The sequence below is a fragment of the Electrona antarctica genome, assembly GCF_951216825.1.
Source record: "Electrona antarctica genome assembly, chromosome: 1".
NCBI classification, from domain to species: Eukaryota; Metazoa; Chordata; class Actinopteri; order Myctophiformes; family Myctophidae; genus Electrona; species Electrona antarctica.
Window position 1 is genome coordinate 36,340,548 of NC_136806.1, and position 26,386 is coordinate 36,366,933.

Consider the following 26,386-nt stretch of genomic DNA (forward strand, 5'->3'; position numbering starts at 1 on the left):
GCAAAACTAGTGGATAAATTGTAGTTTTCAAGACCTCAAACATGGTAGAATGAAACTTTTAATACTTTGACAATTGACAGTATTGAACACAACGCCGTGAAGCCTTGTACTTATCCTTTGACACTTCAACAAAATTACACACCTTTAAAAAGCTGGGTCATGAAAGTCCATTTAATATGGATATAAAATGAGAACCTTGTCCAGGTGAATGGATAGTATTATATACTCATTTTTTGCGTTCCAGAATTTTATAGCAAACATGCCATGGCATATATGCTATTCCTGTGGGTTGCTGTATAATATTTATAAGGCTGCCCTGCGTAGACGAGAATGAGCAATAAAGCAGGTGTTCAGTGCGTAAAGAAATTACTATGTAATACAAGAATCACACCCGTGTGAACTGAGTGGTGTAAGGTCTTATATAGACTGATCAGATAGGTCTGACGTAATGTCTGACTTAATGAAATCACACCCGTGTGAACTGGGTGACCATAGTAACCATGCTCATTTTTTACGAACAGACAGACAGACACGTAAACTAACAAAGCCAGTCGTAGGAGTGGTTTACACCACTCAAAAATAAATGTGTATACAGTACATATAATACACACAAGACATGGAAGTTTAGGCCGTTGAGGTTATTTGAGAGTCCTCTCCCCCCCTCTTTTTTTCTGGCATAGATCCTGCCTGCGTCTGCAGCATTTTCCCCTGGGATGCAATTCTTTTCCTCCCCCCAGCAGGTGATGCTTTCCTTCTCAGACTTAATGGGGAGTTTCCATTTGAAGTCTGGTCTCTTTATGGTCTTGCTGCTCATATCCAGGACGTTTTATTCTTAATTGGCGCCAGAAGCCTCATATTAAATGGTATTAAAAAGCGAGGCGGGGCAGATGTTACAGTTTTAGGAGATTGAGCAGTGCTATTGGATAGGAGGGTGTGAGTCACGTTGACCCCAACTGGGGCCTGTATTTAAAGCACCTCCTGCTGCTGCTGCTGCTGAGGACAGCATCCTATGACCAGGTGAGAGATGTGTTACCGGTACTCAGGCAAATCATGTTACTAGATTAAATAAACCAGGCCATTTTTCCATTAGCATTAGTTGGATTGGGCCTATAGACTTTGAGACCTGCAAATATATTAAAAAATATATATATTTATATTACTTTAGAGTAGATTCAATTTAACTTTATTTAATGTAGATGAGCATATATGCATGTAAAATGCTACTAAACTGTTTCTGATGGCTGATGGATAACTTGAATAACTGATGGATAACTTGCAATACAAATGGTACTATCTGGATTTCAGGTGGTGATCAACATGTCTCAATTGTGGCTGGCAGGGGCTCTGTGCTGCATGGTGTGGCTCCCAGGTTAGTTCTAATTTATACATTTAATTTGTTAACTTTTCGGAAAAGTTCCAAAGTGCTTCATATGCTTAAAAGTTGACAATTAGGCCTAAGTGTATTCTTTGTGATAAAATATAGAAAAGAGAAAAAGTTGATGATGAGAAGAATAAATCGATCAAATGATTTGAATCCTGCAGGTCTGCCTGAAGCGAAATCTTTGCTGAATGCTATCAAGATGGAAGGTAAGGATCAAGACGTTTTACGCATACGTATTTATTATAGATGTTAAGTGACACTGACTACTCTTACTGTAGGTATTGCATCCTTTTCTCTGTTGCAATTTGTAAGGTGGATAGATGTAGGTGTGCTATTTGTATTTGATAAATATATTAATTCTATTTGAATGTTATTTTTTGTTTTGTTTTGAAGTCGTTTTTCTTACCATCTTAAGCCTTATTTTAACAGAGATGGTTCCTGCCGGCAGTGTGAACATTAACTCCATGAAAGCAAATTACTTTCTGAGTCACTCCAGACCAAAGCGCAATGTGGAACCCCGGTGGTACATGGGAAACCCAGACTTCCAATCCTACTACCGCTACTACAGCAGCATAGGACACACCGAAGGGGTGAGTGAAGAAAAATAGACATATTGTTCATGTTATAACAAGACACCACATCCACATGTGGATGTGATTAAATTACCTGAGTTCTACTCCTTGTATGTGCAAACCTACTTTGATTTTTTTTTAATCACACCCGTGTGAAGTGAGGGGCGCTCTTGCTGTCGTACATCATCCAATAAAAAATGAATATAGTTAATTTGTAATTAATTTGTCAACTTATGTTATTATAACCTTTAACTGTCATACATTAAAAAAAACTAATCTTTTCACCATCATGTAAGATGACAACTGAATTTGTGTTTCCTCAAAATGCCGATTTGTTTATCACATTTATGTACCTTTTTTATTATGTATTGTATGTCACTTAATTACTCATTATCTGTCAATGATATTCTGAAGTTGTCATAATACAAAAAGCCTAATAAAAACTATTTAAAAAAAAAATGCCGATTTGTTCAGAAACATGACATAAATTCTCCTTTCATTGTCAATGACAAATGTGACAAGAGTTCAGGACAAAAAGCTGTATACTCAAAAAAGAAAATGTGATTGTGATTTTGTTCATTCTAACTCACAGCTGTATGAGATCGACAAGCTGAGAATGCAGTACCAACAGATGAGAGCATTGGAGCACACCTATGGCCCTGATGCCCCCTATTTCCAGAACAAACTGGGAGTGCCACTGCCGCCGGCACCGATGAAAGGGGCCCCGAAGCCAACAGAGCCCCCACCCCCGGCTATTTCCTCTCCAGCCCTCGCTCAGGCTGATGTGCTCTACTTGTGTAACCCCAAGGACCCACTCTGTAAGCCCCACATTGTCTATCTCCCCAGCGGTGCTGTGCCCGTGTTGTGTGACCCTCGCCACCATCCACACTGCAAGCTCCATAAAGTCCCTGTGCCGATCGTTGTGCCCCAGCCCCCACCACCTCCACCCAAGAAGTATATTCCACTTCCACCGCCAATGCTTGTCATGAAAAAATCCCCCCCACCCCCAGTCGCCATCCGTAGCTTCAAGGGCATGGAGTATGACTGTGACCCTTACTGGGACCCCGACTGCCTGGTCGACAACCCACCCAGGCCAATCAAGGGCAAGATTATTGTGCCCCCGCCACCACCTCCGCCCGTGGAGGAGGTAGAGGAGGAGAAAGAAGCCTCCGTGGATGAGCCGGCGCCACCCGCTCCCTTTGTGAAGAAAGTGGGTCTCTACCCCTACGGTTATTACTACCACCCTTACCCATATGACCCCAGGGATGAGCTTTATGACCAAGCCCGCTTCAAGTACCCCCAGCTGGCGGACGCTGCTGATGAACCGGCTGAAAGCAGCGAGTAAAGCCCAAACCGCACCAATGCAACTAGTCGCCAGTGCTTGCAACAAAACACTTTTAAGGTCAAACGCACCAAAGCAACTCCTTGCAACTGCCATTGGGGATAATGGTTGCAAGTAGTGCATTGTGAGTCATTGGTGCGGTTTGGATGTGCCTTTCCTGCATCACCTGGGCAACCAGAACTAACGGTTATTTGCATCGCTAAAGCAACAAGCTCCAACATGAACCGTGGAGGACTGAGAGTGCATGCAGGCTTTCATTCCCACTACTGACACTAGTTGATTTCACTCTGTGGTCTGTCGCCTTAGTTAAAGGTTTGTTAACATCTTTAGACCTGGTGTCCCTATAATACTTTGGCCATGTCATAGGTGAAAATAGCCGATCTACAAGCCCACACCGTACCGCCGCTATTCATTGTACAATAAAGTATATAGGGCATAAGTAGTTAATAGTGAAATAACCTAGTGTCAGTGGACTGGTAGGAGTGAAAGCCTGGCATTTCTGAACTACAGATCGAAAACTGTCTAAGCTGTACCTTTAGGATTTTAATATGTATCTTTGTAGAACAAAACGTGCCCTTAATATTGTGACAGCAGGTATGACATGTTGTGTGCTGCACTAAAGATTTTATCTGCTGCCATTGTTTTTCATTACATTGTCTGAGAGGGTTTTATATAGCTTTTCATTAAATCGTCTATCCACAGTGCATTATGTTCAATCTGCATATGAAAAAAAGCTGTATTCTGCAACACGTGTAACACTACAGTTGGGACTGATGGGACAATAAAAAATGTTCTCTTCTTGTAAGGGAAACCATTCAAGTTTCAAATATTTTACCAAGAGCTATAAGCCAATGCAAGGGAAAGGGCATCTCTGCCCAGCGCCACATGGCAAGTAAAAGCAAAAAAAAAAGTGCCAATGTACAGACTAGGGGTTCATTATGTCTACTTCCGCTGTATACTTTAAAGCTGTATTAAAAATGCTGAGTCCTGTAAGACTTGAGACTCCAAAGCTGTAACTTTGTCTCACACACAGCCACCTACAGTATGCCTACCTATACCTCCAAAGGCAATGAACAGCAGGACCACAACTTCAAAAGGTAAGCGAACTGTAAACACAGCCTTGGCCAATAAACCTGCAGCTCTGTTCCGTCCACACGGCAGGTGTTCCTATTATGCTCACTGAGAGGCGTGGGAGTGCATTTTTATTGTTTTTGCTTTGTAGAGGAAGAATTCTTTCCCTTCAAAAACAAAATCTAGTAACCAGCTTTTGTGTGTGTGCAAAATTACATTCAAAAGAAAGATTTGCTTTAAAGTATAGTCTTCATCTTGTGGTGTCCAGTTGAATGTTTGAACTTTATCAACTCGACATTCATTTATAAAAGTGAGAAATCGGAGATCTCAAGTGCCACAAGAACAAAGGAAAAAAAATCAGCAGATCATTTATTACATAGTAAACATGAAATAAAGCAAAGGGGATAAAATAACATTCTGGTTCATGTACATTGTATCCTTCCTGACTGAGGGGTATAAATCAAGTGCTCTCCGAGAAACTCCAAAGATTTTTTGAGTCAATAAAAAAATACCCCCCCATCCCCAAAAAAACAAAAAACAAAACAGAGAGAAAAGAATATCCTAAGCAAATAAAACATTTGCAGTGTTTGTGACCTCTTTTTGTCTTCTTCTATCTCATCCCCCCTTTAATTCCCCTTTAACTCAAAAGAAAAGTCCTCTCATCCTTCGACCAATGCCCTGTCTGTCGTACAGGACGTTGAACTTGTTGATGAACTGGTTCATACTGTTGCAGGTCTTGGTGATGGTGCCCAGGTAGGCCATGAGGCCCACGTCATTGCATTGCTATGGGGGAGAGGATGCAAATGTTACACAGCAACCTCTCTGTCTCAGAGTGTAGAGTAGGAGAGTAGCGACACGCTTTGATCTCGCCACAAAGCGGGTCCCTATGGGCTATAGTTCCAAACATTGCTCATATGGCTGGAACTATCCCATTGAGATAAAATGAGCACTTCCACATTCCATTGTTACAATGGGAGTCAACGCTAGTGTCGCCACTCTCTTACTATATTACTCTGATCTGAATAAACTGGCCTGAAATATGGTCAGACTGTAAAATGCATTGTGATTTAGCGCTATGATCTATTCAGTGTGGATTTTCTTGTGTGTGTGTGTGTGTGTGTGTGTGTGTAAGATGGAGAGAACTTACATCATAGAAGTCAGTCTTGAATTTGAGAGTGCTGAGAACAGGCAGTCTATGGCACAGGGCATTGGCTTCTCGCAGGATCTCATGATTATATGGCACCTCACCTGTTTTGCACAGAGCGGGATGAGAAAGCAAAATGACTAAATAAGTCATGAACAAATATGACATGGCAATTTCATTTCCAGTTAACAATCGTAGAATCCAGTCAGGAAAAGGTGCAATAAAATACTTTGGTTGGCCGAGTCAACACTCATGGCCACATTATCCGTCACAAAACATTTCAGATGGGGGGTCCGCGGCCAAATGCATATCAATTTGGGGGTCCATGGCACGAAAAAGGTTTGAGAACTACAGATTTAGAAGGCATTTGTAGAATCAACACTTAGCCAGCATTTTTCCCAGTTGAGCTCTCATTTTGAAAAGCCACATTTCCAGACTTCCGGAAGTAGACATATCCTAGTAAGTTTAATGGGTCTCGTTCAACTGTTTACAAGATGGGTCTATGCCGGGGCACTGGAGGGCTCCTCATCACCGGCTCTGTGCCATCAAAGAAACTTTGTTTTGACCAAAAATGCCATCTGGGACAAGGAATAGGAGATAAAGGCGATTGAAAGAAACAGAACGGATTATTATGGCGAGAACGATCTAAGATTAGCGATCCATTGTCATGACAACAATAGGTAGCTACCAGATGCTAACACAAGTAGCATTATGGCTTGATCGATCGAAAGTGCTATAAAAGCGCAATTGCCATTGATCTACGGCAATGGCGTTAAGCGTAGTATTAAATCTGGCAATGGCGCGGAGGGTGTTAATAATGGCATCAAAGTGAGGACAACTCCTTTTGCCAGAACACCCGTTTTTCAGGAATATTTCAACATACTTCCCTGAAGTTCATGTCATCACACCATATCTCACCTGCTTCCACTGCTTTGACGTATTCCAGAATGATCCTCACCCTGCTGTGAAGCATCTTGATTGCACTATGTTGGGCTATGAGGTGTTCAGCCACTAACAGATATGGAAAGGGGGAGGAAGGCATCACATACCAAGTCCATCTGAAATCATTTAACTATTACGGCAAGTTAGTAATTGTTCTTGTGAAGATATTTTGTTCTTATTGGTTAAATGTTTATAAAAATAGAAATGTCTAATTGGCTAAAGGAGCCGCAGACTGTCACCAGACTAGGACAAGCACACACACACACACACACATAGCCCAGCCTGTACAGTGTAGATTACTAGATTCACCACTAATGTGATTTGTGTAGCTTCATTCACTAACTACACAGATTTTAACTTAATATTTATAGTTAAACATTGGACAGGGAAATGTCATGAAATCTAAGGAATCTTGGAAATGTTTCTGATGGAGTGAATCACATGATCTCCAATGTAGTTTTCCAACGCTACTTCTGGGTACGGTTGCATAATTTTGGAACAGTTCTTATATTATATGATTTTAAAAGGCTATATGATTACAGTTGCTAGATATTGCGAGAGTACTGGCTTCGGTATTCTATGGCAATGAATGTAGCTGATTCTGGGACACTGGGAGGCATGTAGATGCCATGAGCATAGCAGGCTAAGCAGAACTTACCTGTTGAGTTTTCCCCTGTGCCAGTGGCTGTCATGCGAGCAACATGGTCGACACCAATTCTTTCTGCCTCCTCTGTGGCGAGAGTGTAGGTGAGCTCAGCAAACAACATGGTGGCCTGCCATCAAAAGACAAAGTGTCAGAGGAAGGACTGAGCATGAAGAAGTTCACCGATATGTGTGCCTGTTCAATAAAAACTGTACCTCGCCATTGATTATGTCGATCACAGACTCAAATACACTAACGGGAAGCTGAAAGCAGAGAAGGGGAATTTTAGTTTGAATCAAGTGTGGGCAAATTCAGCAAATATACAGCATCGCTATTCGCTACATGTGCATCTTTGCAATAGAAAAAGCTGAGGGACTCACATCTGTGTGTTTGGTCATTGGGTTGAGCTTGAGAAATAGAGGGCTCTCAATGATCTCACACACCTGCAGCAGAAGAAACATATGCAAATGGATTCAAATTGACCAGCTCACGGACACAGAAAACCACAATGTTAACTTGACTTGAATTAAATTCCATACCTGCTTGTGAATGTGTATGTCTGACTGGTCTGGGGGCCCTCCAGTGGTATACCAGCCCAGGAACTCCATTTCTTTAAAGACCTGTTTGACTGAGATGCAAGCAGAAATATTAGCAAATATTAGCAAGCACTCGCCTATGGACCACAAGGTCAAGGGTTCGATCCCAGGCACCGAAGACACAGCGTAGGAATAGTACGGCTTGGGTTCTGCAAGTACTGGGAAGTGGGAACTGATGTGGAGGGCCTCCACTGTAGCAATCCATCTCCCATGGGTCTAGGACTCTAGGGCATTGAAACAGGGATAGACTCCCATGGTTCAATCATATCAGGGATAGACTCCCTGATATGAACAAATAAGCCTCACCGACCTTACTTTCTTAGCATTGAAATTTGAAATATACCACCCAAGGACACATCGTTTTTCAGCTAATATCATGTACAGGAGTTGATGTAATTAGTTCTATATTATCATTACCAGTAAAGAGTCCCTGATGCCGAGCTGCCTAAAGGGCGAGGTCGTGCGCACGCATCCGCCTGGGTGACGGCAGACTGCTGGGCGAACTCTGGCGCTTTGGCATGGGGGGGTCAGATCAACATATGGAATGAATTCTGTACTGGCCATATATGGAGCGTGTCTTGAGTGTACAGGGTTTGATGGTCAGTTCAACATATGGAATGTCAGAATGGGTCAGCTCCATATAAGGAGATCTAAGAGTGGCAGCAGGGGCAGTGTCTTGAGTGTACAGACTGTACACTAAACACTCCTTGGGCTAAAAACGGCCATAGCCACATGACAAATGTGAGGTCGTCAGCACAAATGTGATGAGGTCAGCACATTTTGGACACATTTGTGCAAGTGGCTATTGCTGTTTTTAGCCCAAGGAGTGTTGTTTGTGCAAAACTAATGCTTGGAATGGATTCAGATTAATGAAAACCCCCTAGTTTGACATGTCACATGCTACTTAAAGCATAAGTAAAGTTTGACGTTTTTCTTTTTTTTTTTTTTTTTAAACAACACACATGTTCACACCACATCCAAAACACTTACATTGTTCTTCCTTGGTGTAGTAATACTCTTTGTCAATATGTGCTCGGTCATCCACAATGTGGGACAGTAACTCAAAGGAGTTCATCACCTCAATGTTTCTCCCCTCCTGCTTACCAATAAGGGCTCCAATCACTGGGCACAAAGAGAAACACTGTTAAGTGTGGCAAATAGTTTTGTCAGTTTCCTGAACTTAAGGTGCACTAGATCCAGGCTGTACACACACCCTAGCACAGCAATACTCCAGTGTCATGAGATCAGTATTGGAGGTCTTGAAGGAAAGCATCAGGAACATGCAAACATAATAGTAAACCGTTCTTCAGATTGTATATTCAGATGTATATATAGCCCTGGTCAAGTGCGTCAGCGAGTCTCTCACCGACGCCCTGTGGGGCACGCCTCCACACCTCTCTAGCAATTTTCCCACTGCCGTGCGAGGGTTTAGAATTCCCCAAAAATAAACAAAACAACGTAACTACTCACCGAAACAAAGCCTGCTAGACTTGGTCAAAGTCTATTCTCAAAGCTGGGAAGCGCCTCAGGTCCCCAGCTTCTCTAAAATGCACTTTGTGCCATTTTAATAAAGCAATGTACCAGACAGAGTAACTTCTTCCACTACGGCATTTCCGGTTGTTCCCGTGCCTATCCACTTCACCGCATTATATTTCACGACAGAAATAGTGCATTTTTAGAGAGAAGCTGGGGAACTGAGACGCTTCCCAGCTTGGCGAATAGACTTTTTCCTAGGGTCTAGCAAGCTTTGTTTCAGTGAGTAGCTACCTGGTTGTGTTCATTTTCGGGGAATTCTAACCCTCCACGACAGTGGGAAATTTTGCTAGAGAGCATCGGAGGCATGCCCCACAGGGCGTCAGTGAGAGACTCGCTGACGCACTGGACCAGGGCTAATGTATATAATAATGCTGTTTCTCTCTATGCACTGGTATTTTCACACGGGTAAACATTGTACCCTGCATCGGCCGACCCTCCTGGGAGCGGATGCGTATCCAGTGGTCTGATATGTTGAGGATGACGAGAGGGTGCAGGGCCACAGAAACACTCCCGGTGACCCCTGAGGCCATAACACTGGGGCTGGCTGTAAGACACACATTAAATCCATTAAGACCTGAGGCAGATAAGAGTCTACAATGCCTTCTAAATCAGTAGTTCTCACACTTTCAAGACACACTTAAAACAAAACAAAAAAACTGTGAGCTGTGCTGTGAGCGTGTACGTCTGCTATTTCTTAATAGCCATGCATTTATTGGTTTAGTACAGTGGTTTGCAAACTCCTCAGATTACATGATGTCAAAGACCCCAAAATCAAAATGTATTTGACCACACGGACCCTCTTGTCTGAGCCAGGGACCCCTTTGAAAGATGTGTTGTTATTTACATTTTCAATAACCGATGGATATTAATATATAGGGTTAAAGTGGTCAAACAGATTTTATGCTACCGGTAGGCCTATATTAACACATTTGGTTGGGAATGGGAACCCCCTCAAGGACCTTTAGGGGTACCCGGACGGACCCCACTGAGAACCACATCATTAGCAGAAGTAGTGTGTTGGGCAAATCACGCCAACAGGACTAGTGTTAACGTTAAAGACAGTGAGTCTAGAAAAACACATCTGCCATCATGACAAGCACAGCTGTCCATGCGGGCGTTTCCATGCAGAGGAGGCGCTCGGTTAGTAGAGCCATACATTTGTTGACAGTTTTTAGTTAGCTTGCGTTAGCCAGCATTGCTCTTAGCAGGGTATTAGCACACCCGCCACTCCTGTCAAAGATCACAGAACGTGCACCTACACGAACGGATGCCCAAGGATCACGCATACGGGGCCGTTTCCATTCAGGTTCAACCTACTATCGGTCGAAAACGTAGTTGTTTGGGAGAAACTCACCTGCCCCATCCACCTCCATCCCTCCACCGTTGCTCGTCGCCATCTTGACACAAGTAAACACGCAAGCGCAAGTGTTCAATGAAAATGGTAGAGTTCAGATCGCAGGGCTGGGAGGGACGACCGGCCGCCCTGTGATTGGTTATTCAGTTGGTTGCACTCTGGAGTCTGGTTGCACTTATAACGTAACATGATTTAATATAAATAGAACTAGAACTCTTAATTTTACGTTACGTCACGTCATTGTAGTTGCTGAATGTCGGGTGTCCAGTTTGTCCACAGTTTGTTTCAAATTTAGACAATGCTGTCTGTCACCTCGAAGTCGTATTCGTTCATTTCGTTAACATCATTTAAATTATTTTCGTTCCATCTGCCGTTTGCTTTATTATCGTATCGTATTCCCCCCACTCACGCATAAGAACTCCGTTGACATGACAACTAACTAACGAATCACAGCGCATCCCTCCGGGCTATGGGGAAGAAAGGGTGATCTTTTTCACAGCGCGAACGCAAGGTGGCAATGCTGGTGCATTTCTGTGTGTGTTTACAACAAGTAGGCCTACCTAGTAATGCTAAATGTTAAATTTAGCAACAGTGGAATACACACCAGCACTGGATATCGACAAACATGTACTTTTACTGAGCATACGCGACGGGGCTACGTTTTTTTTCCCTGAATCTGTTATCTAGGTACTGTTTTCCCATTAGCGATCGTTTCTTAGGGATTCCTGATTCAAATGCAACGTGCTGTGCGTCTGGAAATTTAGTCCGTGTACAAGAATTTTGTTTACAAAATGGATGATTTCAAAATCTGCACCCTGGACTACTTCCCTGAGAACATTTTGATTGATATCTTATCACACCTTAGTGTACGAGAGCTGGTCCGAGCTGGAAGGTAATGAAGAGTTTAAGCTTGCCTTTTCATTTTTCCTTTAGACATTAAAGCCAGAATCCTTTGTCGCGTGCATAGGGTCGCGTGTCGAGAGACTCGGGGCCAATCCTTCATGGTCGAGACTGTAACACATGTCATTATGCTTTTGCCTTATTATGTTATGTTAGGGTGTGTAAGAGATGGAGACGTCTTGTAAAAGACCAAAGACTTTGGAGACTTGTTGATCTCACAGCATGGAAAGGGGTAACGTATTTTTCAATGTTTTGATTCTATTAAAGCCTTTTCATACCAAGTAAAGAACCTCAAACTGACCATTAGTTTTTACTTTAAAAAAAATCCCGTAGACTTGAATCTGTAATTTAATAACTACATCATGCCATGTGCAATCACAACTCATCTATGTTTAAATCTATGCTGATAAATTCAGATGAAACACTGATTGTATTATTGTATTTGTCCTCTGCTTCCTCCACTGCTGTGTTCATTCTTCAACTGGACTTCCCTGCCCTGGTGATCATTGTGGGTCAGGTGACATCTCGCATACTTTGGGTCCTCCTGCGGCAGTATTTGGGCTGTGGACTAAGATGTCTGCGGTTGCGAGGGTTACTGCTCTCTGCTCGAAAGGGCATCTTGTTATCAGAGCCATGGCTCAAAGCCTTGTCCACCAAGTGTCCACGTCTGAGCAAAGTATATCTGCTGTATGCAGACTTGAGAGGCCTGCCCAATTGTCAGCTCTTGCCTCCCACTTTGAAGGTGCTGGAGTTGCGTGGCTGTGAGCTTCCACCTGGCTTTTTTGCCCAGAGCCTCCCAAGTGGAACTACTGAGGGATCTAAACCAAGTGCTGGTCCTCAGCAACAAGGACGGAGCCAGGCAGGAAAAAAGCATGTCTCCCCATCAGGGATTGGCATTGAGAGACTAATGCTTCACGGTGTTCCCTCATTCACGGACCAACACCTGCAGAGTCTGACCTCATGGGAGAGACTCGAACGGTTGGAGCTGCGTGACACCTTTCGTGTGACTGCTAATGGCCTTAGGAACTGTGCTGCCAAGGAGAATAACTCCGGTGTAGAAGGGCTGACCAGCCTCAAGTTCCTGGAATTAGGCATCACTGGACAGGTGGGTTACCAGTTACAGATGGCATCCCTGGGCCTAGGCACAGGATGGCTTGGGCTGGCGGAGCTGAGCCTGGGTGGGAAGGAGGTAGGGCCAGGCCTGCTATGTGCTAGCCGCCTGAAAGACCTCCGTCGCCTGTGCCTCTGGGACTGCACACTAAGTGAAATGCAAGTAGTACGGAGTTGCAGGATGCTGCGCGGCCTGTGTGCACTGGAGTTTTCTGGTGTCTTCTTCCAGCCTCGTCAGTGTCCGTCAGTGGGTGAGGGTGAAGGTGAGGAGGAGCGGAACAGTGGAGAAGCTGCAGGTGGATCTGATGAAGGTGATGACAACAAGAAGCTGGATGAGAACGATCCCATTCCAAGTCTCCGTCGTTCACTGGCTGCTGTGCTGCCTCGCTGCACACTAGCGTTCACCAATTGCTCTGTTCTTCAGTTTAATTCAGAATAGATTAATTTAAGGCACAGCTTCAAATCACACTGTTTGTTAAAGTTCCAATGTTTCTTTAGCCATAATTCATGCACACAATAATACTCTTTTCCATGAGAATACCCACTTGAACTCAGTTGTTGCATAAAACTAAAGAGTAAATACTTTCACCATTACTATCATCACAGAAGCAGGTGTGAGTCTGAACTGCACACCAGTGACACCACTGAATCTTACAATGATTCTGCTGTTTCCTGATTCCCTCTCCACGCTCACAAAATAATCTGTTATAAGCAGGTGTTTGATTGTTCTTATTGGTTTTAAAGAAGCACAGCATATGATGATGTCATGTAGGTTAACCTGCATTGTAGGCCAACCCTTTTAAGTAACCTCACCTTATTAACTCTTTGTGCCTAAATTCATTTTAGATAAGAGACCAATGTAAGCTGTCAAACTGTTGAAGTTTCTTTTGGTTGTCTATATTTTAACTGAAATTATATGGCCATCGGTGGTTATTTTACTCAAATGAAATTATGTATGTGAGATCTGTATTAGTCTATTTTAACTGAAATAATATGGCCAACCATCTGTGGCCAATTAGCGTGAAAGAAATTATGTTTATGAGATCTGTATTCATGAATTGAACTGTTTCATTTTAACCTGACTTTCATTCTAACTTTATTTTGAATAAATAAAGCTAAAGTATCCTGTCATGTTCATCTTGTTGAGATCTCTTGAATACTTAGCCTAAATCTCGATGAAGAATTAAGATCATTCTGAATAAAATATTGGAATCTGCACTGCCCAGCCAACAAATATCTAATAAACCCTGACCCTGTCTTCAGATTCTCAATCCAGTTATAACAGGTTTGTAAAACATTCATGACCAAGAAAAACACCAGTCATAGACATTAGACAGCCAGGAATGAGGAATATTTTTTTTGTATACTAGATTAGATGGGCGCGTGCATGGGCGCGTGTGCGTGTGTTACCGGATACAAGCTCTAGAACGGATGTGAGCACAGAATAGTAAAAAACTGTTGACGCGAAGTCCAATGGACCAATGAAGCTCTTCTGTGTGGAACAGGACCAATCCAGGCCAGTCACGCGGTGGCGCTAAAGGACAACTCAAAAACACAAGACCTAGCACAAGACCAGGAAGTGCCATTATCCTACCAAACTAGTCGGACACAGATTTAAATGTCAGATTAGATTTATATAAATGACACGTATGCTGTGGCTAAGGCCAATATGTGCACAAGTAGGTAACGAGTTTACGAGCTCTCGGTCTAACAGAAACACCGTCATACTCCGCAGGTCAGTGTTTACGTTTCCCAGTCGTCTGACATTTCTAACGTTGTAACTTAGTTAACTTATGATTATTATACCGTAGGCTATATGGTATCTATGTAATACGCTACAATGTTTAAGTTTTTGTTATCAGAAATATCCGTCACAGACGTTTGCATAGTGATTTTCTAAAGGAAACTATACACCTCTGTTTCAGTACTTTTATCATACTGTGAAAATGACACACTAACTACTAACGATACTGAAGTCATGACAAACATTATTGATTTAAGTTTTTATTTCACAGTATGCCGAATGGGTACATTTCAAACGAAAGCACAAGTCAATACAAAAACTGTTGTGGACGATCCATATACACTTATCTTATTTACAACAGGGTCCAGCATTTTCAATTTATCAGAAAATATTAAGCACGCTGAGTTTGTGATGAGCTAGACCTAGAATGTCTGATCATTCATTTAACTTCACATAGAATGTCACTTTGCAATGTATGTAACAACAGAGCCATTCTAGGGCTAGTGATGAGCAAGAACCTATCAACCTAATCTACAGTGTCCGATGGACCCCGAGATTTCTTTACTACTGCACTGTGCAGCCTGGCGTGGGCTGAGGGAATCCCAAGTGCAGGTGGAACTCTCTGACAGGTAAGACACAAAAAATGTTACATTTGTCATCTTCTCGTGTACTCTCCTGCACACCATATTTGCTGGGTTTACTGTGGTTTCTCCCACACCACATGCAACATACACAGACAGACAGAATCACAAGGAATTTGGCTTTGAAAAATAGACTACACCTATGAACAAATTTGCACTCAGTTCTCTAGTGCAAATTTGTTCATAGGTGCCACTGACACTATATTTATTATATGACATGTGCATTGAATGGTGGCATGTTGCAAATGGACAGTTAAACTATGATCAGACATTGTACAAACATAAAAGGCTTGACTTTTAAGTTTCTGTCAAATAATAGATTTCTTGGCTCAAGAGTTATAGTTATAGTATACCACTTTGTCAATTATTTTAGCTATACATTTCTCAGTGGAAGAGTAGGGAAGTTATATTGTGTTGAAGTATATTCATTGAAATAAATTCCAGATTGCTGCTTTAGAGACCTACTACTTCTACCAATCGCATTAATTTATTTTCTTGTCTTTATTCCAAACCTCTGCAAGGTTTAACAGACAGACAGATGAGGGTCTAGAACGGCATATAGAGGAAGTTTGGATACAGCGGGTATCCAGGGAGCCGTGGCTTTTCAATGGAGCCAAATTTAGACTTCACTCCTTCAGTATGGCCCTGCCAGAACCTCTTCCGTCACTGTCTTTGTTCTCTTCTCCCAAAGATGCCCAGTCACCATCTTTAGACTATGCAGGTGACAACTGTCTGAGACCACACTGTGATCAAAGACGGGATGTGTTTTTGTCCAAGTCAACCACACAGAATTTAGAAAAAGGACATGGACCTGTAGGTGTATTTCAAAGGTGCAATGAGAAGAAAGAGAAAGCACCTGTCGAGCCTTACCCCACCTCCGACTGCAGCGCATCTGAAGGTGTCACGACCAACACGTCTCCATGTCCTCACAGAAACATGGACCTTAGAAATGCAGGTTCTGTCCTCACTCTGAGACTAGGCCTTACATGCTACAAAGACTTCTTGGGGACAAATTGGTCCCGCCAAGCAGGGGGACTACGTTGTCGCGGGGAGGCAGAGTTTGGGGATCCTCTGGCGCTGTTGGCCCAGCCTCTTGGTGTAGGAGGGGTTCTGTGTACGCGCGATGGACAGGTGGTGCTGATCAGGAGGAGCCAGAAGGTGGCTGAGGCAGGGGGGCTGCTGGACATCCCTGGGGGACACCCCGAACCTAAGGTGAAGAGAAGGGCCATGTGGTTTCATTTCATTTGGACATTTTAAGGACTTTTAGAAGATGCTTCTTTTACTGTTAAAGTATTTCTATCATTGATTCATATTTGTAGCATCTCTCCCTTCAACGCATCTCTGATATTCTTTCAACTTTATTTTAAAATCCTCTTAGTAAGTCACACCATCATGTTACAGTCCAACTGACTGTTTCACCATTTTCACCACATCTGAGCTTTTATTCATACCATCACTGTGTTCTCTGCTTTCTTCAGGCAGTGTGTGAGGGTCTGGACCAGGGTGCGTCTGAAGACCAGATCAACATTGCCATGCTACAGCAGAGGCAGGGGGCAGTGACCTCCGAGCTTTTCTCTTCTGTGTGTGCTGAGATCAGAGATGAGGTGTGCTTTTCTATGCATGACCTAAGGAGTAAAATGCATTTGAAATATTTGTGGAAAAAAAATCTTAGTGTGTTGGACAGGAGGATAGTATGCAATTTGGGGGTAGCTTAAAAGGACTGAGCCAAGACTCAGGCCTGAGATGACTCACTTTGTTGAGCCTGAACGTGTTAATGAAAATATGTGATGATGTGAACTATAAACTAATAACAATTTAGTGTATTAATAAAGCACTGGTGTTCATGAATTGATCAAACTGTGGATCCAAGCCTTGTCATTGTCATTTTCTTCCTTCTCGCTTTCTCTCTCCCTTTTTCCATCTCAAGGTGAATGTTCCACTGAGTTCCCTGGGCGAGCCTGTCTTGATGGGCATTGCTCTGAACCACACCAGTGCAGGCAGACCAAGTGCAGAGTTCTATATCAGGTACTTGCATGTGCTTGGAGTTGGACTAGTTCCCCCAAACCTACCAGTGGTTCTCAACTCCAGTCCTGGGGTTTCCATTCTGTCTAATCAAGGAAAATGTTAAACTTTGGAGGATTACTAATTAATAATTACCTATCTGGTTGAATAGGAAGGTAATACCGTGGTAGTACTCTGGAAGCCTATGTATATACATGTAGTCTTGAAATAAGGACAGGTCGCACAGCTCGTAGTCACGGTGCAAAAAAACTATTTTTATTGGGTTACCCTGTAGATTTAGTCTTAACAATGATACAAAATTGAACTACCTTCATTCACCAAGCTGATTGGAATATCAGTAGATGGCATGAAGGAAATATACGGTATTCAGGCTATGGACAATATCTCCAATATTAAAACCTTTGCTGCCCTGGCCCATGCCCTTTTGCATGCAGACTTTTGAATAATAAAATATAAAATCTCTCAGAAATTTTTGAGAAGTATGCCCTGGAATTATCTGTCATTTTAGATTTTTGCGAGTCACTTCACATCTGCTATTTTTGAAATGTTCTTGAAAGTGTGATACTGATTTAGAAGGCATTCGTAGAATTGGCCTCAGGTCTTCTTAATGGGTTAAAGACAAGTACAGAGAAACTGGCCACTGTCTGGGACTATAAGCAGGAAGGTGCACAGCTAGTGCAGGAGGAAGCTAGAGGAGGGGCCAACGGATCAGCAATGTCAGTAGTCATCCTTCGGAGCATGAAGATGCATGTTAGTCACATCACATGCTAATAAATCCATACTAACCCAGTTTTTTAATGACTTTTCCATGAAATGAAATGATTACTATATTTACCCAGGGTATCTGGGCTAAGCTCAAGAACTTGTTTCCAGCCAGGCCCTGCTCATAGAACACATTTCATCGTAGTGGTTCAATGCCTTGTTCAAGGGCACTTCAGCGGTGGTAATTTTAACGTGTCGGACCGCTGATTCGAACTGGCGACCTTCCGGTCGCTTCGCTATCCGTTCGGCCACCGCTGCCATCTTGCCCATAGAACTAGAGTTGCATTCATTTGCACATTCATAGTACTGGTGATTCGTGTGAAATGTCTCTGTGAACATTTTATTGGGAAAAAATACATTTATAAAATCTTGCATAAAAGATCTTCCCTGAGGTACAATGCAAGGAGAAGAAAGTGTTCTCTTTCAAGTTTCAAGGCATCAGTACATCAGAGAATTTGATATTTAACAGTACTATTCATTCACAGGTCAGCTGCAATTATTGATAGACATGTACACATTTAGGATACAAGCTTTCCTCTCTGCTGCCATCTTGCTTATTGTCTTTGATTTGTCGTTTCTATTCTATTGTCCTGTGTGTGCTATAGTCTCTTGTCATGTCCCAAGTTCCGTTAACATTTACCCAGGACTGGGCAATATTGACAAAATACCTCTATTATAAACTGTATTTCCCCAATATTTTGGTGCTTCAAGATGTATACAAACGAACAAGATAATGTTTTGAGAAATGAATATGTAAAGCAGGAAAACTATATGCACATCCCAGTTTCAGAATACGGTGCTGGACCCAAAAAATGACTGAATGAAGAAAAAAAGTGGAATGAGAAATGAATATCATGATTAAATAGAATCATTTGTTCATTCACTCTGCTAGTACAACTAATTTAGCAATTGTAATCAAATTAGTACACAGAGTATTTTTTTGTTGTTGCAATTAATCGTGGGTGTTTTTTCCCCACTTAAGCATAGTTTTCTTTCCAGTGTTAGGGACTATTGTCCCTATGAAATTGATGTGGCATTAAAATTTAACAAACACAGTTCTGTATCTGAAATGGTGTCAGAGATTTGAGCCTGAATCAAAAGCTGTTACTGCAAGTTAATTTTGCCATTTAAACAATAGGACAAACAATACCATGTATTATGACATACTGCAGCTTCCATAAGGGGTGTGTGTGTGTCTCCTCAGCTGTTCACTAACATCAGATGAGGTCAAGGAGTTGTACTGGAGAGGAGGACTGGAGGCCCATGAGTCTACAGATATTGTATTCATCAGCAGAATGGTGAGTAATGTCATCATTATTCATTACTACCCACAAGTAACTATCCCTCTGTGACACACACACACGTCATTGTAATGTAGCATTACTTTATGGTACTACTAAAGGCATGGTGATTCAGCCAGCCAGTATGTTTAACACATTGGTCTAATGAAGACTCAATCAGAGCTGTGTCACACATCAGCTATGCAATTTATAATTTAGGCATTTAGCAGCCTATCACCCAGTGACTTAAAAGTGAAATGGCATGAACCCAGGACAATGTGAATGCAAAGAAACCAATTTAGTGCTTGAAAGAAACTTAGGTTACTGGTCAATATTTTAAAAGGTTTTTAATACCTGTCACATTGTTGCTAACAGATGCCAAGCAGAACCAAAGTAGGCTACTAGTTGTTTTCAAAGTATACAGGTATCCAGTAAACCAGACCACCTATTTAATTTCATGTGAAGCTCTATGCAAAGGTTCTGTAATAGCGCAAAGTAACATTAAAACACAAGATTTCTCTATAGATGTGTGTAGGTATAGCAAGACAGCAGTTATAAAGAATAACCAAATGGCCTGTAATAAAAAATGCAACTCTTAAAATAGATCGATTCAAAACATTGTTAGTGTATTATCAAATGTTTTAAATTACAAATTGTATTTTGTATGTTTTGGTTTTGAAGGACATTTTACAGTTGGATAGAGACCGCCCTCTATGGTCAGAGCTGTGTCCTTCAGCCAAGGGGGCAGTATTGCTCTATCAACTTGTGATGCCTGATGAAGAACAAGACAGCTGCAGTCCATCTCAGACTCCTATCACATTGTGAATTTAAAATATAATAAAATTTATATTAAACATATTTGTGTGTCTAATATTTACAAACTACAAGGCAGATTAAAGTTGATTGCTGAAAGCAGTGAGTGCAAATAGATCACCTTTTGCTCAATACTTTGATTACTTTCAGCATCAAACGCAGTACCATAACAAAACACTGATTTGTCCTGTTAGTATTCCTATAGCATAGAATGTTCCTTGTTGGTGCAGTTTTCTTAAAGGACCAACCAAGGTTCATGTTTTAGGTTATTATTGCAGAAAGTAAAAGATGAGTTAATTTCTTTTCATTTGCTGCTTTCTTTAGTTTTAACGATTTTAGCTATTTTTGACAGGGGGGCGGGGGCATTCGAAGTGGCTAAATATGTCTTTTACCAAATTTTGCACTGTTTTCTTTGTCATTATTTATACTATAGTCCTACTAGACCCCAGGAAATTACATCTGATCATGGGATCTATTGAATGTGAAGGGGGAGGTGACAAACTGACATAGTGCCTATGACACATAGTATGGCAGGCCCCTAGTAGTCAGTTCGCTCGGACACATGGAAAACAACTACTGTGGCCAGATGTAATTCCCTGGGGTCTAGTAGGACTATAGTAAATAATAATAAATAAATCGCTCCAAAAAAAGTTTAAAAAAAAATACACATTAGCCACTTGTTCGAATGCCCCTGCCCCCTGTCATACCAGATTAGTATATGATTATTATTATTGTAGTAACATGTATGTTTGTGTGTCACAATATCACGCTTCGCGGCCGTGCAGACTTGGCAACCCTGGAGTCGACTGTCGTAACTGGTCGCATCATCTTTTACTTTCTCTAACAACCTAAAACATGAATCTTGGTTGAAAAAACAAAACAAAGTTGTCCTTTAACCTGATGTTCATACTAAAAATTCTCTAATTTGTTAAAAATGATAGATATCCATTTTTAAAATGAGAGCTCATCTCTTCAGTTTCATCTTTTAGAATTGTACATGTTCACTAGTAACCCTGGTAAGTGTTGTAGCCAAAGTTTCCACCGCTGCTGTTGTAGTTCGCACCGATGTAGTAGCAGCCCCGGTCTGGATAACCCAAGTTACTCTGCAATGTAAATGTTGTGAAACATGAGGATGAGAAGCTGTATATTCATGCTGCTGCTATGTATTAAGCACTCCACACATAAAATATGCTACTCACATATCTTGGCTGCAGTACCGATTGCTGGTTCAACCTTGTGGCATCCCACCCTACAAAAATCAGAATAATAACACTTCAAATAAGGGCTTGAAAACAAAGGTGCTCAACTTTCCTTGAATTAGCCGGGAAACCCGTCTGTCAGCACCACACTCTTCTTGCAACACTGATCATCATCTGATGTTTACGTGGAGTGACCGAGCTAAATAGGGCATGCAAGGCTGACGTCATGGTAGGCTGCCATGCCTACGGGCGCCAAGATCTGCTTCAAGTATATAAAGTTGGTGTTTGTAGTGTTTAGTGCAGTGCTAGAGCTCTTTCAGTTTGCCAAAATGGGATTTATTAAGCCTACTTGAGTACTTAGAATAAAGGGGTTAAAATAGATAATGGACTAACGTAACATTTCACCGCATTCCTCTCACTGCCGCCTCTGAGTGACTTTTCTCTCTCTCCTCTCTCTCTCTCATCTCACACACGCTGTTATACGTTCGCGTTTACAGGCCGATTCATACTGCAGTAGATGGGCGACCTGTTTCCTACCTGGCTGCTGCTGCTCCATCTGTCTGACAACCACGTGGTTATTTAATATCTCCGACCGAATGCAGAGTTAAGCTCGCCTATAGGTGGCTAACAACAAACTAGCCTGCTGCCTGCAACAGTAAAGCGCTATTTATTTACTTACTTTATTTCCCCTCTCCCTTAAGGATATGTCCGCGTGCACAACTCCACTCGTCCAGTAAGTTGTAAACATTGCCATCGCACGTGTTTAACGCGCTGTGTTTTACCATAGTTATGTTTTACACTGTACACACTTGCTCGTAACATTGTTGGCTTAATACTTTTGACGCACTGTTGTTCTGATATAAATGGCACAACCCCCGAATTGTCATCATCCTGTATAGTGCATACTGACCATGCATCCCATTCCATTGGCTCTTATGAGTCGGGGGAGGGCAATATGGGATTGGCCTGTTCTGTCTGAGGCGGGGTTTCTTCTTTTCTCGTCTGGCAATGGGGGGAAGCATGCCGCGTGCCCCCTCTTTATATTTCTGAAGGAGGACTTGTGCCTGTTCATTGGGCAGCTCAACATACTGCAACTCCTCCAAGAGCTCCCCCTGCTGCTCTGGCAGACTGCAACTTGCTGGAGAGAAGGAGAGACAATGACACGTCATTGGGGAATAGTAGCAAGATCTTTCATACTCTGTCTGATGTTGATCATACTTTGTGTACTGCCTTCTGTGTCAGTGACATTATCTGAAGCCGAAACCACACTAATGTTTGGTCATGCAACTCCTTGCAACCATTATCCCCAATAGCAGTTCATGAAACATGGACATGGTTTAGGTTACATTGTGCTGTTTTACGGGGCAAACTGATCTGTAATACTTCTCAGGCCAGGATTGTATCAATATCAAATACTATCACAATGTGTCAGACCTTGTAGTTTGAGAAGGGCAGTGTCTGGGATCTCCTCCCCTTCCCGTCTCTGGTGCTGTTCCAACCGTCTCTGCCACTCCTCTGCTGTGGGGAAGACCACCACCACCCTTCGCCTGTAGCCACTGAACAGCTGCAACTTGTGGCGCCGTGCAGAGAAGAGCACGTTGGACTGAGGACATAGTGTATAGTTGTTATTTAAGTTCACATGCAAGTGTTTTACAGCACTTTAGTAAAATACAGACATATAGGACATTGTAAATTGGACTTTAATATTTATATCCGTGATTCTATCATACAACTAAACCAAAACTCATGAAATGTATTTACCTGCATATGACTATGATTCACATTTTAGAGTTCACTGTAGTCTGTGTGTTAGATATTTTAATTACCTGGTCAAGGATATAGTTTCCTGGAGTGTGAGCAGCCATCTTGATCAACTCAGTCACACACTGAGAGGCCTGCTGTAGCTGGCTCTCCCTGTTGCCTCCACTCTGTACACAAACATACAGATGATCAATCACATTTGATTTATATAACAAAATGGTCAAGTATTAGGGAGCTTAAACTGCAGCTTGCCTAGGTCAGAAGTAAGACTTACAATCATACAGGCGACTACCGCCTCGGTACCCAACAGTTTGAAGTGTTTCCCTGGCTGCTGTTTAATGTAATCTTTGGCCCAGTGAGTCTTCCCAGAACCAGGGAGACCCACCAACATTATCACCTGGAGAGGGACAGAGAAAGAGATTTTAAGAAACGATGAGAGATCTGAAAATGTTCTCTGGGAGGATATGTTACAAAAGCCAGTAACCAGATATAGATAGAGCCTCAATGTAAGGCAACATATTTGCCATCAAAATACCACAGCCAAACCTCACCTCACACTGTCCTATGGGGGAAGGGGGCCGTGGGGAACAGAGCATGTCTTCTGTAGGCAGGGATGCAAGTGAGGTGCAGCCTGGAGGGCCGGGGTACCAGGGAGGCATTGTGGAATCCAGGTGAAAGCTGACGGAGCAGCCCTTACAGAGGACATGTGGGAACAGGGCACGCCCCAGGAGCACCTTGGATTCCAGTTGAAATGCAATCCCCATGGCACGTCCGTTCTTATGGTAGGAAAGTTGAATGCAGCTCTCCTTGTCGAAAAACTACAGGCGAACACAAACAAAACAACATGCGCACATCAGATGTCATGATCTCTCTAATGCTTAACTATTCTACATATGACAAGTCCACACACAGTACAAAATAGACATACATGTACAGTAGGTGATGTACAGTAGGTGAAAGTTTTACTCACAGCGTAACATCCAATGACATCACCTTCCGAGAAGGGTTCCCCAAACACCACCTCCTTTCCATCAGAGACTTTATTGCCCTGACTATCGTAAGCATAAGATAAGTCCTCTTCACCTGCGAGTTGAAAGGCCAGAGTGGGGGAAAAAAATGGGATTGAAAGGTTTAATGCAAAAAACAAAACAAATAATCTAAAATGAATGCTTGTCCTTTCTACTAGTTCCTGGTACTAACCCAGCAGTAGAGGGCTTTCAGCCACTGACCATCCCACTCTCAGGCCGAAAGGCTGCGGGCCTCGACAGGACGTCTGCTCTTCTGGACCTGCAACCAGGAGCTTCCTGTCCAGCCTCACCTCAAATCCCACCTGGCCTCGCCAAGCTCCATGGCTCAGCCTGCAGCCTGACCACAGTAGTGGGAAACGATCCCAGAACCGTGGCTGACCACAGGAACCATCAGGACCCACTTCAAAGTGAAGGTCACAAGTATCTGTGGGAAGAGCGACATATATGATACCATCAATGTCCAATGCAGACCAATAATGTGTAATCAATTACATTTTCATTCAATTCCAAACACCTTTAACCAGAAACTGGGGATGTAATTATTACTGAAATCACCTGGCATAACGTTGGTCTGGAATTATAGTTATAATATAACTATAATTCCAGATAATTCCTATATTCTGCACAAATAATGACCATATTATGGTCATTATTTGTGCAGAATATAGGACAATTTTCGGTAGTGACACAGCTCTGAAATTCAACGTTAAGCAACAGCCAGGCCTTTGTCCCATTTGTATTATTTTTGAGACCTAGCCTACAGTATATTTGCTCTAGAATTTAATTTATGGCACTAAATTAATGTAACGAATTTAAATAACACCTTTTGAGATACTTGTATTATGGCCTGTACATTATGTAGTCATTTTGAGAGACTCACATCGATCCAGTTTGACTTTCTCTTCCACGTCCACATCCTCTCTCTCTGGTGGAGGCTGTGGTGATTTGGCCCTGGTTGTAGTGGAGAAAGAAACAGGTGCATGAGGGTGAAGTTAGCTCATCCTAGTAGAAAAGTTTTCCAGTAATAGTTTGTCCAGGAGTAAGTTATCCAAAATTAAATTTAAACCTATTAAAATAGAAACCTTCAAAAGCAGATGTTTGCAGCTCGGCCCAAAGTGTAACACTGTGAGCTTATCTGCTATTTTTGAGGACCCAAGGGGGTCCCCGGAAACCACTTTGAGAACCACTCAATTCCAAAACCACACCACCCTTCAGATATTGTTGCCATGCTATAAATGTCAAAGTTTTGTGAGAACTTGTCACAGAGTGACTACATTTATTACCGACTGTAAGTAACACGCATTTAAAATTGTAAACATTTTCCAGTCAAATTCATACATATTCAAGGTATTCCAGCACAAACGCAAAGCCTGTCAATGGCCTCTTTGTCTTACCTTTTATACCGAATCTCCTCTTTGAACTCATAGAAAGCCCTGCCTTTGCAGACCTCCCCCACAAAGAGAGGTATGCCTCCCTCTTCTTCTGTATCATGATGATTTATCCTTCCTTCCTCCAACTCTCGTCCCTCCTCCGGCTGGGACAGTGGGTCGTGGCTTGAATCAGCTCTTACGGAGCTAGACACAAGGGTTGTCCGGTGTTCCGTGTGTTCTCGAACTACTTGTTGGATTGAGACCGTCTGACACGCGGCGGGCAGCTCCGTTTGTGTCATACAAGTCATTGTCGACTCACCAAGCAGTTGCCTTGACCCGGACCGAGGACTGGTCTGAGTGGCAGTGTCTGTGAAATGTCTTGTAAACAGACGTTTGCATTCATCTTGTTCTGGATCAGAAGTAACGTTCGACTTCGATGAGACAATGGCATAGGGTTCCTGGAGATCGGGCGATGTGGCGACGACGTCCATCGCCGTTGTTGTTGGTGGGCAGTTGTTTTGTCCATCTGTACTGCTGTTAACAACAGTTTCGCTGTCGGTGTCGCATTCTCCCGATTGCGTATGCAACCCGGCTTCAACCGCAGACCACAATCGACCCACGAGTTCAGCTTTGAGTCCCTTGGTGTCCAGTCCGAATTCTTTAAGTTTGACTCGCAGTTCCGATACTTTGAGCTTTTTTATTTCCGTTAACTTCATTTTTCGTAACTTATCGCTATCGTTGTTCCTAATTGCAATATATACCGTACCAGTCTAGAGTAGATAACGCCGGTAAAAGACGGTCAAACACACGGTAAGAAGACACGGGCGAAATACCACAAGTCCACAACACCAAAACAACAAACACAATTCAATATGGTGCCTTGTCTTGTGATTGGTTAAGGTTAAACTCTCTTTCGTCGTCTTCTTCTTCTTCTTGTAGGTTTCCGGCAGACTGGGTGCCTTATCGGCACATTGCTGCCCTCCACAGGTTGAGAGTAACTCTCTTGCTTACATCCCATTAATCTTTCGTCGTCTTCATTGTCTCCACCAGGCCGAAGGCATGGGGAGAGAGTATATTTTGCACTCCGTCCTTCCGTCTGTGAACAGCTAATCTCCGGCACTGTTAACCCGGTCGATGCCAAATTTTGCACTCACACTCCCTGGATGCCAACGATG

General features: G+C 42.5%; 5 protein-coding genes across 7 annotated transcripts; 3 read left to right on the forward strand and 2 right to left on the reverse strand.

Annotated features, from left to right (window-relative positions):
- Positions 1-1,812: 1,812 nt before the first annotated feature.
- and4 (actinodin4) lies at positions 1,813-3,298 on the forward strand (the record flags this gene model as incomplete). Its single annotated transcript, XM_079496843.1, has 2 exons — positions 1,813-1,971; positions 2,546-3,298. The coding sequence occupies 2 exons, from the start codon at positions 1,813-1,815 to the stop codon at positions 3,296-3,298; spliced, it is 912 nt and encodes a 303-aa protein (XP_079352969.1).
- A 1,420-nt stretch (positions 3,299-4,718) lies between these two features.
- Positions 4,719-10,739, reverse strand: cops6 (COP9 signalosome subunit 6). Its single transcript, XM_079509257.1, has 10 exons — positions 10,582-10,739; positions 9,646-9,771; positions 8,682-8,813; positions 7,635-7,723; positions 7,476-7,538; positions 7,311-7,358; positions 7,111-7,225; positions 6,429-6,521; positions 5,514-5,614; positions 4,719-5,149 (listed from the first exon to the last, which is right to left on the reverse strand). Exons 1-10 carry the CDS (start codon positions 10,622-10,624, stop codon positions 5,009-5,011), a joined length of 951 nt encoding a protein of 316 aa, XP_079365383.1. The 5' UTR covers positions 10,625-10,739; the 3' UTR covers positions 4,719-5,008.
- Positions 10,740-11,052: 313 nt separating this feature from the next.
- LOC306928930 (F-box/LRR-repeat protein 12) lies at positions 11,053-13,726 on the forward strand. Its single transcript, XM_079509243.1, has 3 exons — positions 11,053-11,473; positions 11,638-11,713; positions 11,999-13,726. Exons 1-3 carry the CDS (start codon positions 11,373-11,375, stop codon positions 13,028-13,030), a joined length of 1,209 nt encoding a protein of 402 aa, XP_079365369.1. The 5' UTR covers positions 11,053-11,372; the 3' UTR covers positions 13,031-13,726.
- A 358-nt stretch (positions 13,727-14,084) lies between these two features.
- nudt22 (nudix (nucleoside diphosphate linked moiety X)-type motif 22) lies at positions 14,085-19,898 on the forward strand. 3 transcript variants are annotated; one of them, XM_079510755.1, is made up of 8 exons: positions 14,085-14,326; positions 14,721-14,743; positions 14,839-14,964; positions 15,498-16,188; positions 16,455-16,580; positions 16,904-17,001; positions 18,965-19,058; positions 19,722-19,898. In XM_079510755.1, the coding sequence occupies exons 3-8, from the start codon at positions 14,879-14,881 to the stop codon at positions 19,863-19,865; spliced, it is 1,239 nt and encodes a 412-aa protein (XP_079366881.1). In that variant the 5' UTR covers positions 14,085-14,326; positions 14,721-14,743; positions 14,839-14,878; the 3' UTR covers positions 19,866-19,898. The 3 variants fall into 3 exon arrangements, with proteins under 3 accessions (XP_079366881.1, XP_079366880.1, XP_079366879.1); XM_079510754.1 differs by lacking the exon at positions 14,721-14,743 and having other exon boundaries at positions 14,834-14,964; XM_079510753.1 differs by lacking the exon at positions 14,721-14,743 and having other exon boundaries at positions 14,086-14,326; positions 14,873-14,964.
- Positions 19,899-20,810: 912 nt separating this feature from the next.
- On the reverse strand, positions 20,811-26,095 carry LOC306930005 (heterogeneous nuclear ribonucleoprotein U-like protein 2). The gene is made up of 11 exons (XM_079510742.1): positions 25,236-26,095; positions 24,722-24,792; positions 24,014-24,265; positions 23,784-23,896; positions 23,365-23,631; positions 23,088-23,210; positions 22,879-22,980; positions 22,487-22,655; positions 21,963-22,190; positions 21,053-21,102; positions 20,811-20,956 (listed from the first exon to the last, which is right to left on the reverse strand). The coding sequence occupies exons 1-11, from the start codon at positions 25,925-25,927 to the stop codon at positions 20,858-20,860; spliced, it is 2,166 nt and encodes a 721-aa protein (XP_079366868.1). The 5' UTR covers positions 25,928-26,095; the 3' UTR covers positions 20,811-20,857.
- Positions 26,096-26,386: the final 291 nt, after the last annotated feature.